The sequence below is a fragment of the Bos grunniens genome, chromosome 7, assembly GCF_055505025.1.
Source record: "Bos grunniens cultivar Pamir isolate PY7600 chromosome 7, Bosgru_T2T1.0, whole genome shotgun sequence".
Taxonomy (NCBI): domain Eukaryota; kingdom Metazoa; phylum Chordata; class Mammalia; order Artiodactyla; family Bovidae; genus Bos; species Bos grunniens.
In genome coordinates this window covers 94,024,938-94,038,004 of record NC_141171.1, presented here as the reverse complement: position 1 = coordinate 94,038,004, position 13,067 = coordinate 94,024,938, and the positions used below count along the sequence as shown (strand labels likewise).

Genomic DNA, 13,067 nt, shown 5'->3' with positions numbered 1-13,067 from the left:
CTGTTTCCACTGCTTCCCCATCTATTTGCCATGAAGTGATGGGACCAGATGCCATGATCTTTGTTTTCTGAATGTTGAGCTTTAAGCCAACTTTTTCACTCTCCACTTTCACTTTCATCAAGAGGCTTTTTATTTTTTTTTTTAAGAGGCTTTTTAATAAGGGGCTAATATCCAATAAAGGCCCCATATAACCCAAGAGCAAAATAATCATCATAAAAATGGGCCAAGGACCTGAACAAACATATTCCCAAAGATACGTATGAATGGCCAGCAGATCCATGAAAAGATGCTCAATAACCCTAGCCACTAGGGAAATGCAAATTAAAACCACAATGAGATAGCATCTCATGGCTGTTAGAATGGCCATCATTAAAAAGACAACAGATAACATGCTGGCATGGATGCAGAGAAAAGGGAACCCTTATACACTGTTGGTTGGAGAAGGCAATGGCAACCCACTCTAGTACTCTTGCCTGGAAAATCCCATGGGCGGAGGAGCCTAGTAGGCTGCAGTCCATGGGGTTGCTAAGAGTCAGCCAAGACTGAGCAACTTCACTTTGACTTTTCACTTTCATGCTTTGGAGAAGGAAATGGCAACCCACTCCAGTGTTCTTGCCTAGAGAGTCCCAGGGATAGCAGAGCCTGGTGGGCTGCCATCTATGGGGTCACACAGAGTCGACATGACTGAAGTGACTTAGCAGTAGCAGCAGCATACACTGTTGTTGGGAATGTAAAGTGGTACAGCTACTACAGAAAACACTATGGAGATGCCTTAAAAATATAAATATAGAACTACCATATGATCCAGCAATTACACTTCTGGGAGTTTATCCAAGGGGAACACAAAGACCAATCCCAAAAGATATCTGCACCCCCATGTTCACAGAAGCATTATTTACAATAACTGATTCATGGAAACAACAAGTGTCTACTGGCGGATGAATGAGGAAGCGGTATATGATGAAATATTATTCAGCCATAAAAAGACGAGGAGATCCTACCATCTATGACAACATGAATGGATTTGAAGGCATTATGCTAAAAGAAATAAGTCAGAGAAAAACAAATACTATGATTTCACTTATATGTGAAATTGGGAGGGAAAAAAGCAAAATACCACCCATCCCCAACTCATAGAAAAAGAGAAAAATTCTTGTATCTATCAACATATGAGATGATGGATATGAACTAAACCTACTGGGGTAATCATTTCACTCTATGTGTACATGAGACCATCATGCTGTACACCTTAAAACTTATACAGTGATGTATGTCAATTATTTCTCAAAAGTAGAAGGAAAAAAAGCTTGATGTTTTGGGGGCTTCTCCCTCTAGGTACAATTCTTAAGAGTCGAGGAAGCCTGATGTGGAGGTTCAAACCCTTACTCCTCAGAGAGAGCTCCCTCCTGACCATAGGTTGTCAGGCTAGGAGTGGAGTTTATGGTAAGACTGTGCCCCTGCCTCTCCTACCTGCTTCAATGCGGGCCTTCTCTTGTTGGTGTGTAGACAGCACTCAGCCAGTTTTCAGGTTATTCTCAGAGGCAGTTCCATATGCAGCTGGAAATCCCGTGTGTTGGTGGGAAGAGATGGGTTTATGATGCTTATGCATCACCATCTTCAAAGCTTTTTATGTTTTTTTTTTTTTTTAAAAGCTGGTGGTAAACCTTTTCTAATTCCAGGTAAGTTTAAAATTTTTTTTTTTTTTTTTTTTGGTAAGTTTAAAATTAAAAAAACAAAATGCCAGGTCATGCATTTTCGAACATTAATTTGCATACCAGCAACACTTCCCCATCATAAAAAAACAAAAACAGAAACAAAAACAGCAGTGTGTCTTTTGAAAAGGGGGAACCAGGAAGTCAGATTTCTTGCCTTAATCCCAATCCAAAATGTAGGGTAGATAAGTTTTATCATAGATGAAAAACTACAACAAAGCTTCTAAGTATTTGAGGGGAAAGACAAGATAGGTCACTGCTTGTGCCCTTTGTTTCCCAAACAGAAAGCCTTTCCTGCTGGGGAGAAGCCACTGAAGCACAAAAACAGAGCAGCCATTGAGTTGGAAGGTGGAAGGAAGGGAGAAAAGGGAGGGAGAAAACTGGGTTTTCTGGTTCAGTCAGTCAGTCAAGGCTGAAAATCAAGGCAGCTTAACCTAGATCTTCAAATCACCAACAATACTTTTTTGCCAGAAATGTAACTTTGGACTCCAAACTGTTGAGTTTTCAATAATATTTGATCTGTCACTTTTTCAGGAATCAATAAATTTACAAAAAAGCTTCGGAATCCGTATGCAATTGATAACAATGAACTACTCGATTTCCTTTCCAGAGTCCCTTCAGATGTGCAAGTGGTATGTAGATTTTATTAACTGTTACTGCGGGCATACGTCATTTTATTGGGCTTCACAGGTATTTGCTTTTCCCTGACTGAAGGTCTGTGGCCACCCTGTACTGAGCAAGTCCATCGCTACCATTTTTCCAACAGTATTTGCTCACTGTGGGTCTGTGTGTCACATTTTGGTAATTCTCAAAATGTTTCAAACTTTTTCATTATTGTATTTGTTATGGTGGCCTGTGATCATTGATGTTACTGTTGTAAAAAGATTACTACTTACTGAAGGTTCAGATGATGGTTAGCATTTTTTTTTTTTAGCAATGAAACACTTTTAAATTAAGGTATTGCTTTTTTAGATGTAATGCTATTGCATACTTAATAGACTTTCATACATCATAAACAGAACTTTTATATGCACTGGAAAACCAAAATATTCATGTGACTTTACTGCAATGGTCTGGAGATAAACCTGCAATATTTCTTAAGCCTGTATCATTTTTAATGTAGTGTGGCACTGGATTTTCACGTTCATATCCATTTAATTTTGAAGGTCTTAGAAGAGCCAGGTAAAGTTAATAAAGCCTGTAGAAGATTTTGCCACTCAGGGATTAGTCCAGTTGAGGTGTTATCCAACAAGAAACTTATAGAGAAGATGGGGAATGAGAGAGCTTTGCATACAGAACTTACCGGGGTGTCAGGGAGGGAGGGCAGTCCTCCTCCAAGGAAGATTCAGCTGGAGTTTGTGAAGGGAAGTCACTATTACCTGAAGGAAGAATTAGGAATATTAGATGATGAAAGCAAAGTGTGCCAGCAGACACTGAGAAAAACACTTCCCTAAGTAAACTGCATGGATTAGGTGAGTTTTAAAGATGGCTATTTTAGAGATCAATAAAGGGGGGGGGGGGAACAGTGACTGATTTTTTTCTAAACCTTTTTATTTTATATTGGAATACAGACGATTAACAATGTTGTGACAGTTTCTGGTGCACAGCAGATTGACTCGGCCATACAAAAGTAACTGATTTTTGAAAATGGGGGCATATCTTAATCCTTTGAGGTTAATTAGTGCCCATTAATCATTAAATATTTTCAGAGTAAAATGAGAACTGTTTTTATTCAAACTATTGAAGCTGGTTGCAACAGTACCTTTTTCCTTTGCTTCTGTTGAGTCTTTGTTTTGGTATCTGACCTGAAGATGGGCTGGATGGAGATGAAGCCTATATTAAACAAGCACATAATAAATTGCAAAGAACCATTATTCGGCCCTGCAAAATAAATGGAGATTGCTCAGCTTTTAATGTGACGTGTGTATGGGTAGTGGAGATCCTGGCCTGCTAGCAAAGTCCCTATCAGGGCTCTCGTCTAGTTTCTGGCAATATTTCCCTGGACTTGCTCTGTCTTTCTATTGTTTTCTGCATCCCAGCTGCAGGTCTCAAACAGCTTCCAGAGGGAGCACTTTCCCCCCAAGCACAGTCTCTCAAATCCTTTGCTTTTCCTTCCTTTGCCAGAAAGTGGCCACCTGACCAGCCTTTCTCTGAACTCTGTTTAAACAGGTGCAATACCAAGAACTGAAACCAGATCCTTCTCATAGCCCATGTAAAAGGAAGAAAAACAATCTTGGCTAGCCAGCTCCCAGCACTGGGGAGACCAGCATCTGTTTGGGAGGATAAAAGAAAAAGCCTTCAGCCTCAGCAGCACTTCCTTTCTTTCTGTTTTTTATTTATTTTGCCTTTTTATCATGATTGAGAGAATTTGTAAATAGTGTACAAAGGCATATGTCTTTGAAAATATACTTCCATTGTACAGAAACAATTTGATAAAGGTTTAGCTATTGCTGCCTGAAAGCCTTGCTAGCTGTGGATAATAATATAACACTGGAACAACAAATGTAAGAATGGTTAACACTGGGAGATACACACTTCTCTAATTACAAGTGGAAAAACTAGAATATTAGATTAAATGCTCAGCTGTGCTCTGATTAAATCTACATAAAATGTAAATGTCAATTTGAATTTAAAGTTTTTTTTTTTAATGTGACTATTTTTTATCTGAAAAATAATCCATTACAGTTTTCTATGTTTTATACATTTCAAAAGGGAGGGGGGGAATCCCAGAACTTGAATAATGGAACAGATGCATTTCAACTTACATAGGTTCAGATCCTGATATTCATTCCTGTGCACATTATTTAGCTATGACTAGCCTGATTTTAAGCTAATGAATGAAAGTATAGTCACCTCAACAAGAGAATTTTCCATACGCTGAAATCCTACAAAGAAAATTTCCAAATCTTCTATCATTCCATCTAAAACTTTAAAATATCTACAGGACGATACAAAAAATACTGCCATGTTTATAAATGATTGCCTATAAGGATTTTTATACCAACCACTATTAATTTGTAGCAAGTCAGCAAATTAGCAACCCAGTTCAGTTGTCAAAAATCTAGCAAATTAAATTCACATTGCTTTGATGTCAGATTATGCCTCTGTGCATTTAAAAATATTTAATACTCAAGTATTTCACAGAAAAAAAAATGTATCTACTTTCTCATTAGGTTACTGAAATGTTTTAATGCATTTATGATTTTTGTTATTAGTGTGAATTTTAATATAGAGGAGAATGCAGTGTACTAAGTGATATGCCAGTGTCTCATTACATTCATTTTTAGAAAAAAATAATCATTCTAGAAAATTAGAATGCATGAAAACCTATTTTGTAAAATAAACTGCTTATGGGGAGGGGAAAGTTTGCCTTTAAAAATGTTTCACTATTACCATAGAATCTATACTTAAAAACTGCATTCCCAAGACTCTCATGTAGTTTTTATACCTAACTTCCTGATCTATCAAGGGAGTATAGCTCTAGAGAGAAAACTTGGTGAGGATGTCTTACTTCACTGACTTGGTAGGGGAGTAAGCTTGGTTGAAATTGCTGCAGACAAGTGTTTTGTACTACTTTATTAATAATGGACTGGGATAGGGTGAAGGTGAGGGTTATGCTGGAAAAATGTAGAAAAGCTAGAGCAAGAAATATATATTTCATTCTAAAAGAAGATACTTTAAAAATAAATTTAATCTCAAAGTTGATTTTTAAAGCATTTTTATTTTAAAGCTATGTTGGTAAATACTATTTCTTATGATAGAACTATTTTGATCTGTTTATTACACTATGCTTAAAAGAATGTTAAATTCCCTTTCTACAGAAAGGCCTTGACCTCAGTATGTTCTATTTAGTGCATCATGTTTATAATGATATGCTTACGTCCACATACCATCATTATTTGTTGCTAAGACATTATTCTCCATGAAGCTGATGTTATTATAGAAAGTTTACTGATAGTATAACCTGTTTGAAGTAACTTTTGATTATACTTTGTGTGAGATTTATGTTCCGTGCTGACACTGTCTATTCAAACGTCCACAACGCTGATATTCTACCACCTCAGATGTGGATAGTAACCATTAACAGATGACTGATTTCTCTTTGTTTCATTCTATCAAATTTCAGATGTTTGGTTCACTGGTAATGTTGACTATTCACTGCATTAAATAAAAAATAATCTTTTCTAAGAATAATCAGTACTTCTTTTTGGTGTTGAGAGAGGAATGATGGAAGATTACGTGTTCGTTCTCATATAAATGATACTTAAAGAAACTCAGGTTTGCTTTGGGGAAGGGGGGGAAAAAAAGGCTTTTCCTGAAACTTTGACTGTTGTAAAATAAAACCCAATATTTCTGGAGGGGTTAAGTATCCAGTGATGCTGCTAGAGGAATTAAGAACTATCTTGAGGCATGAAAGTGATATTCAGAGGAATCGTCACTGCTTTCAGAAACTACTGCATTCACAGGCTGGAAACAAGAGGCTGTGACTAATAGAATTTTAACCACTTCTGTCCCCTTCTCACCAATTCTGCCTTTTTAAAGCTGCTTTACCTGATTTGGTTTTGAGAGATTTGTAAACATGTAAATATTTTAAGATATCTTAAGAGCCTGGATGTCATTCTAACACCTATTTGGACTGCGATATACAGTAGTCACAAGAACTATTATATTTATATATATAAAACTATATATTCGTCAGTATCTTTTAGTGAGTGAATTTATTGAAAGTCATTCATTATCCAAACTACTATTATCGCCACTAACTGTGGTAATTTATAAGAAATACATATTTAGGATTTTTCCATTTATACAAAGAATGTGGTACTTGTTCATTTTGGTACTGTTCCACACATTCAAACTGATAGATGCTGTCGGGATTCCAAATTAATTGTGAACCTATGCACTAGGATAATCTGAACTGAAAGATTCTTTAAGTGACTCTGCTCTGTGATATTTTTATTGAGTACCAACTATACAACTTGCTCTGTCATAGGCAATGGTCAAACCAATGAAAATATTAAAATCAAATCCAGAGCTAAAGTACAGTGAGAGCAAATTTTAACTGATGTGATGATTCTGAAAGTATCTTTTAGAGAATCTCATTGTGTTAGTTTCTGAAAGTATCTTTTATGGAACCTTATTGTGTTATTTAAAAGTGAAGAAAAATTTAGTAGTAAGTTCTCTTATGCAGGGACCAGGTTCCCATTTTGATCTCAATATCAAAATATCTCCAATGCTGAAAGTAGTCTACTTCTATGTTAACAGGTCTTATTCAAAGGCTTTAATTTCAGTTTATATACTTGTTAAATATATTTAAATGTTTATTTTTGAGTTTTGTACTTAGCATTAAAAATAAATCAAAATACAAAAGGCAGTTACTGCTCCAGAAATATACAAGAGAGCCACCATCATACTTCTTGCAAAAGCCTCAGGTATTATCAAATTAAGGGTTAAATTTGGGGCTTTAAAGTCAAGTATGACTGTGTATTTGTGTACAGATACCTATTTATGTGTTTCATTAATGTATCTAGAATCAGCCTTTTCTAACTGCTTGGTCAAGTATGAATTAAAGCAACATAAAAAATAATGAAATGAATACTTACAGTACTGTCACTCCTTTGGATTATAATTCTCCTTCCAGGATGATTGGTATAACTCACTGAAAGAAAAAACATAAAACATCCTGTATTTTTTTGTTGAAACTGTTCCTCTTCTGCTTAAGTTTCTTTCTACATTTGTACAGCAGCAGTCACATCATAAGACTCATCCCAGTTGAATCTCTGAGAATTAAGAAGTATCAAGGAAAATTTCTCATCATGTAAGAATACTATGCAGATAAAAACTATTAAATGTCCAAAGTGGTCATATGCTCTAGAAACTAACAATACTGTGAAAGGTTTGATGGAATTTAATGATTCTATCTGTGCTTTTCCAAAGGGATCAAGGGTTAAGAATCACTCTCCCACAAAGGTGGGTGGAGAAGAATCAAATATGTTATTGGTTTCAAGTAAGTTTCCATTTATTGGGCTATTTCTTCATATGCTGAATTAGCAACAACAAAAAGTGTTCTATCACATTATTTATACAAAAAGCAGTATTTCTGTAGACAGGTTTTTTCTTTTTTTATGTATATGATAGTTGTGTCTACAAATATCACTGAAAAATTATATGACTCCACTTAAAAAAACTTAACAGCACTGCTCTTTTGCTTTCCTCTATTCGATGTTACTAGATTAAGGCAAAAGCTCTATTTGTATTAAGGAAAACAGAAATAGGTAAGTAGCTGTGCCAAAGTGTTTCCAATTTGTAGCAAAAATAAAATTGCAACATAATTGTCCCCTGCTAGATTCTTCAATGGTCTTTCAAAAGTGAAAAAGAATGATCAACCTGAGAATCGATGAGCAAACCTAAAAACCAACCACCTCTTATTTTCTCAGGAATAAATAAATGGATCTGAGGAGACCTGGCTAAATGAGGTTGTTACTGCTACTAGTGAGGCAAGATGGTCATACTAGGCTCAGCTAGTATTCTAGCTAGCTTGCCTCTTTTCTCCAAGCAAGAATACTAGAGTGGGTTGCCATGCCCTCCTCCAGGGGATCTTCCCAATGCAGGCATCGAACCCAGGCCTCAAGCTTGCAGGCAGATTCTTTACTGTCTGAGCCACCAAGGAAGCTCATTTTGGACAAAGCAAACTTCACTTGAGGCATTTTATTTTGCCAGAGTTCAAATGGTAAATTTAGGGGAAATGCTAAATGCATAGAGAAAGGTGCAGCCGTGGCCTCAACCACTCTTGACTACTAGAAACACATTTGAGACAACAGTCAAGACTAACTACAGAGACAGCTGGACCTTCGCAGAGAGGTGAGGCAGAGGAGATGCCAAGATTTGTTCCAAGTTCAGAGATCTTCTTTTAGTAAAGTCACTCAGAAAGCTGGAAACCTTCTAACTAAACTCTATATCATTTCCTCAAAACATTCTTCCTCCGGTACTGATTATGACACTTTAAAAGTCAAAATCTATGTGTAACATGTCATAGTTAAACCATGGAAAACAATTTATTGATGTCAAGAACTAATAAACTCTCCAACCTTACACAATAGTATACCTACCCCTTAGTCTTGTCCTGGAACTCTTGCAAACTTCAGATTTCACTAATACAGAGACTAAGTAAACCACAGGAAGGTCTCTGAAGCACATGGTAACCCACCCAGAAAAATAAAATACTATGTATATGTGAAGAAGTATTAATAGTTTTAAAATCAACCAATGTGGTGTTCTATTTTGTTTGAAACTGCTGAACATTACTTTTTAAATTTCCCTATTGAAAAAAAAGCATCTTCAGATATAATAGAGAAAAAATTTTAGGAGGATATTGCAGAACATCCAGCACTTGACAATTTAACCAGGAATCAAGCATACTAATACTAACTTTTATAGTGTGGGTTACCATGTACATACCATTCCTGTGGCACTATGATGCTAGTACAGAGAACACACATGTACTTGGATCTCCCAATGACTGTAACAACAACACAAGCAGGTGAGAAATGTACCCCAAAGACAGTGATGTGATACTCCCCAGTGTACTATAATTATGATGTAGGTATAGGATGTAGTTAAAATACTGTACTTTGAATTGCACTTAAAACAGTAGCTTACGAGAAGTCATTTTCCTCACCTCCACAGAAGAGGTGAAAAATAACATGCTTTTGCGGCAAGACATTTTCAGAATTCTCTCACTGGACGACCGACTGCTTACATCTGAATTTATGTTGTAAATAGTATGTATCTAGAAGGGAACTTCTTCAGATCTATGATAGTAAAAGACAACAATTATCAATTTAATCACACAGTATTGAACTCCCTTTAAAGAAATTGAAGATATGTGCATACAGGCTCAGTTGTGTCCAACTCTTTGTGACCCCATAGATTGGAGCCCGCCAGGCTCCTCTGTCCATGGGATTTCCCAGGCAAGAATACAGGAGTGGGTTGCCATTTCCTCCTCCAGGGTATCTTCCCTACTCAGGAATGGAACCTGCGTCTCCTGCATCTTGTGCATTGTAGGTGAATTCTTTTACCATCTGAGCCACTTGGGAAGCCCAATTAAAGGTATAACCTTTGATAAATTTAGCCATCATTTAATCTTACAGCTTCTCCCTGCTTTTTGGTGTAGAATCTGGAAAAAAAAAATCAGAACAAGTAACTAATATCAGAAAAGGCTACTAATGAAGATATGGTAGCACGAGTCCACAGGGTATTATTAAATGATGTTTAATCTTTAGCAATTCAGGAATCCCCCTCAACAGTAAAGACTCCACTCAACATGGTAAGGCTACTGCTTTGAAGAGGCTCAATAGAAGACAAAAGCAGCATATCAGTAAAATAAGACAGATTGACATTCAAAGGAAGGGCATATAGTCCGAGAGTACTGAGATCTACATTAGGTGATACAAAGCTTACTTTTATCCTTACCTTGAAGAAAAATGGCATATTTAAAAAATGCACTTTATATTAAAAAAATCCAGTAGATGCTAATTTAAATAAGACCACTTTAGAAAAATTTCAAGACTGATTTTTATTTATATTAGGAGCGTTACTTTAAAAAATACACTGGCTACAAGTATTACAGACAAATATAAATCATGTTACAGGGAAACTTGGAGAAAAACAAATACAACTACTATTAGCAATGGACTTGCTTACAATCTTTTCCCCTCTGTAATTTTACTTAGAGGAAATAATTTAAAAACAACATTTAAGTAGTTTCTATTTTAAAAAAAAAAGAAAGGACTAAAATTAGTTCAGAAAAAGGAGTTACCAGGAACAAGTTCAACCACTTTTTATAAATGGTTTTAACCTCTCAAGTTTATATCCTCAGTATGAACTTAAATTAGTATTTTTATTATTTATTTTTGACTGAATTTTTAACTAAAAGACTCATCACACACTATCTTGATCCTTGGTTTTCTGAACATTATTCAAAATTTACAAAGACAGTTTATTCCTGAGATTAGGAGATCTATCCACCCTTTTTTCTGACTTTATACCTTCACTACCTTCTCAATACATTAAACGTCATCTAGAAATTTTTACCCTCTTTAAACCACAATGTTTCCTAAACATTTCCCTCCTTATCCCTTTGCCAACTTTTCATCTTTACAATTCTTCTAAGTTTTCAATAAAGATCTTTAAAATGCATATTTTAATATTATCAAATTTTACCCACTGCTGTATAATTCTATCTTTGTGTTGTAAAATAGAAACAATTCAAAACAGAAAAAAAAAAAATCCATTTTTAGGATGAAGTCAGATAACCAAGGCATATATTCCTTAAAACAAAAACAAAAAGCTATTACAGATCAAACCATTCTGGTCATTAGAAAAAATTTATCAGTGTCATGACAAAAACCATGGCTGACCTAACCTTTAAATTGAGAAGTATTGACAACAAACTAAATTCTTTTTATCTGTCACCACTTTAAGATTAATGATTTTTTTTCAACATGACTATTTGAGGACAGAAGAATGTAAAGTCACTGAAAATTTTAGTTCATCTGCTATTAAGATAAATGATAGTATAATAGGTGTAAATTCAAAGCTGAATTCCAGACTTTCAGTTCAGTGCAGTTTACCTGCTGGAAGTGCTAAGCACTTTAAAAAAAAAAACTTCCATTCTTTGGTAAAACTAAATCATATGCTCCAACATAGTCATTCTCTATTAATGTTTAATGCCCATTATGCATTAATGTTCACTTGATCTAATTTAGATACTTTTGAAAGGAAGGAGATTAGATTTACTAAATCTGGGTTTAACAGTCTGAAAAGATTTGGGGACCATGGTAAAAAGAAAGCCAAAATCTGGAGAAAATGTTTCATTTCTAATTGAAGACAGCTCTTTATAGACATTTGAATAAGGAACTTAATTTTTCTGGTCTATGTTCACAGCAATATTACACATTACAAATTAAATATATAAAAATAGTATATACTTATTAGGATATTGTTTTTATAATAACTGACCATTGATTACTTTGTTGATTTAATACTCTTGGATCTTAATTCAGCAAGTACTTTAAAAATCCAGAGAATAGTTCACTATGTTTCTGTTTTACAAAAGAAAATACATATATATTCAACAATACAAATACGGTATTATAAAAAAAAAATCAATCACATCTGTCTAGTGCTAAGAGTTATACTTCAAGATTAAAACAATATATATATAGTGTAAGTGTATTTGAACTATAGGCCTACATCAAAAGCAAACAAACAATACCTATGGTAAAGAATTCAAATATACAAAATGTTGGAAAACACTTTATACATCAAATACACAAAATACAATTTTGCCTCTAATGCAAAAGTACTAATTAGCAAATTCTTCTGTGATAAAAAGCTAATCATTTGGATTTCTGATTGGAAAATATCCTCTTTTAAAAATAATTTAATAGAATATCCCCCCCCGTCCCCCCCCCCGAAATTCACATAAATTCATGTGTCTTGGAGAAAAAGCTGCTTGGTACTTTCACAAACTGGGAAACATGAATTAAATATATTTTGGATATTCTCAAAGATTAGGATTTAAGAGAAGTTTTTTGAACATCTAGCAATCAACAGTGTTAAAACTATCTTGATTGTTTCCTTTAAGAAGGTCTTCATTTAGTGGGATTTGTAGTACCCTAAAAGATATATGCTTAAAACCTAACAATACCACAGTCTTTTCTAATTTATAGTATAATAGTCTCTATCTCTGAATCAGAGGAAATACCAAAGTGTATTATCCTACCACAATTCCTTTTAACCTACACAGTGAATTTTTTGACAGCATAATTTGATTTCCAAGAAACAGTTAACTATTCAATGTCTTCAGTTTTGATATCACCAGGCACAGTGTAATTCCAATAATGCCACCACTGACTCAATCCACATTTGCTATAAAAACAATTATCATTCTGAAGTTTGCAAGCTCCACATCAGCAAGAGGTGCGACTGGTGTGGAAGCTACGTGATAAGCGCCTGAGGGAAAGAGTGCCTCACGTCACTCAAAGATGACCCCTTCCTACTGATTAAGGAGCACCAGTGACAGGCTCTCATCAAGTTCATCACTTAACTGGGAAGGTGTGTAAATGCATATGGATTACACATTCCACCAGTAATTTTTTCATGCAAAGTTATTAACTTTCTATAAAAGAATAAACAAAAATGGCAAACATTTCTTAGTGTTTAAATAAAGTATCCTAGCATTAATGCATTTGCATTTAGCTAGGGGAATGAGTACTGGGTTTCACTAATACTGCAAAAGCAAACATGACACATTCTATTCACTCTAAAATGGTAAAGTCATAATACTCATCA

At 35.0% G+C, this 13,067-nt stretch overlaps 1 protein-coding gene and 1 long non-coding RNA gene across 28 annotated transcripts in view; one reads left to right on the top strand and one right to left on the bottom strand.

The window, feature by feature from the left end:
- Positions 1-5,906, top strand: part of MCTP1 (multiple C2 and transmembrane domain containing 1) — a 721,660-nt gene extending 715,754 nt beyond the window's left edge. For 16 of the 27 annotated variants that reach the window (XM_086413168.1, XM_086413162.1, XM_086413149.1 and 13 more), the window contains one exon: positions 1,336-1,739. In XM_086413168.1, coding sequence (XP_086269294.1) covers positions 1,336-1,598 — 263 coding nt within the window. In that variant the 3' untranslated portion in view covers positions 1,599-1,739. Of the gene's footprint in view, positions 1-1,335; positions 1,740-2,246; positions 2,345-3,881 lie in introns of those variants that run through there. The other 11 variants (XM_086413169.1, XM_086413151.1, XM_086413144.1 and 8 more) reach the window with 2 other exon arrangements.
- Positions 3,024-11,378, bottom strand: LOC147369981 (uncharacterized). Its single transcript, XR_015168291.1, has 4 exons — positions 9,391-11,378; positions 7,316-7,371; positions 3,475-3,545; positions 3,024-3,091 (listed from the first exon to the last, which is right to left on the bottom strand). It is a non-coding gene; the product is annotated as an uncharacterized LOC147369981 (long non-coding RNA).
- Between the last annotated feature and the right edge of the window lie 1,689 nt (positions 11,379-13,067).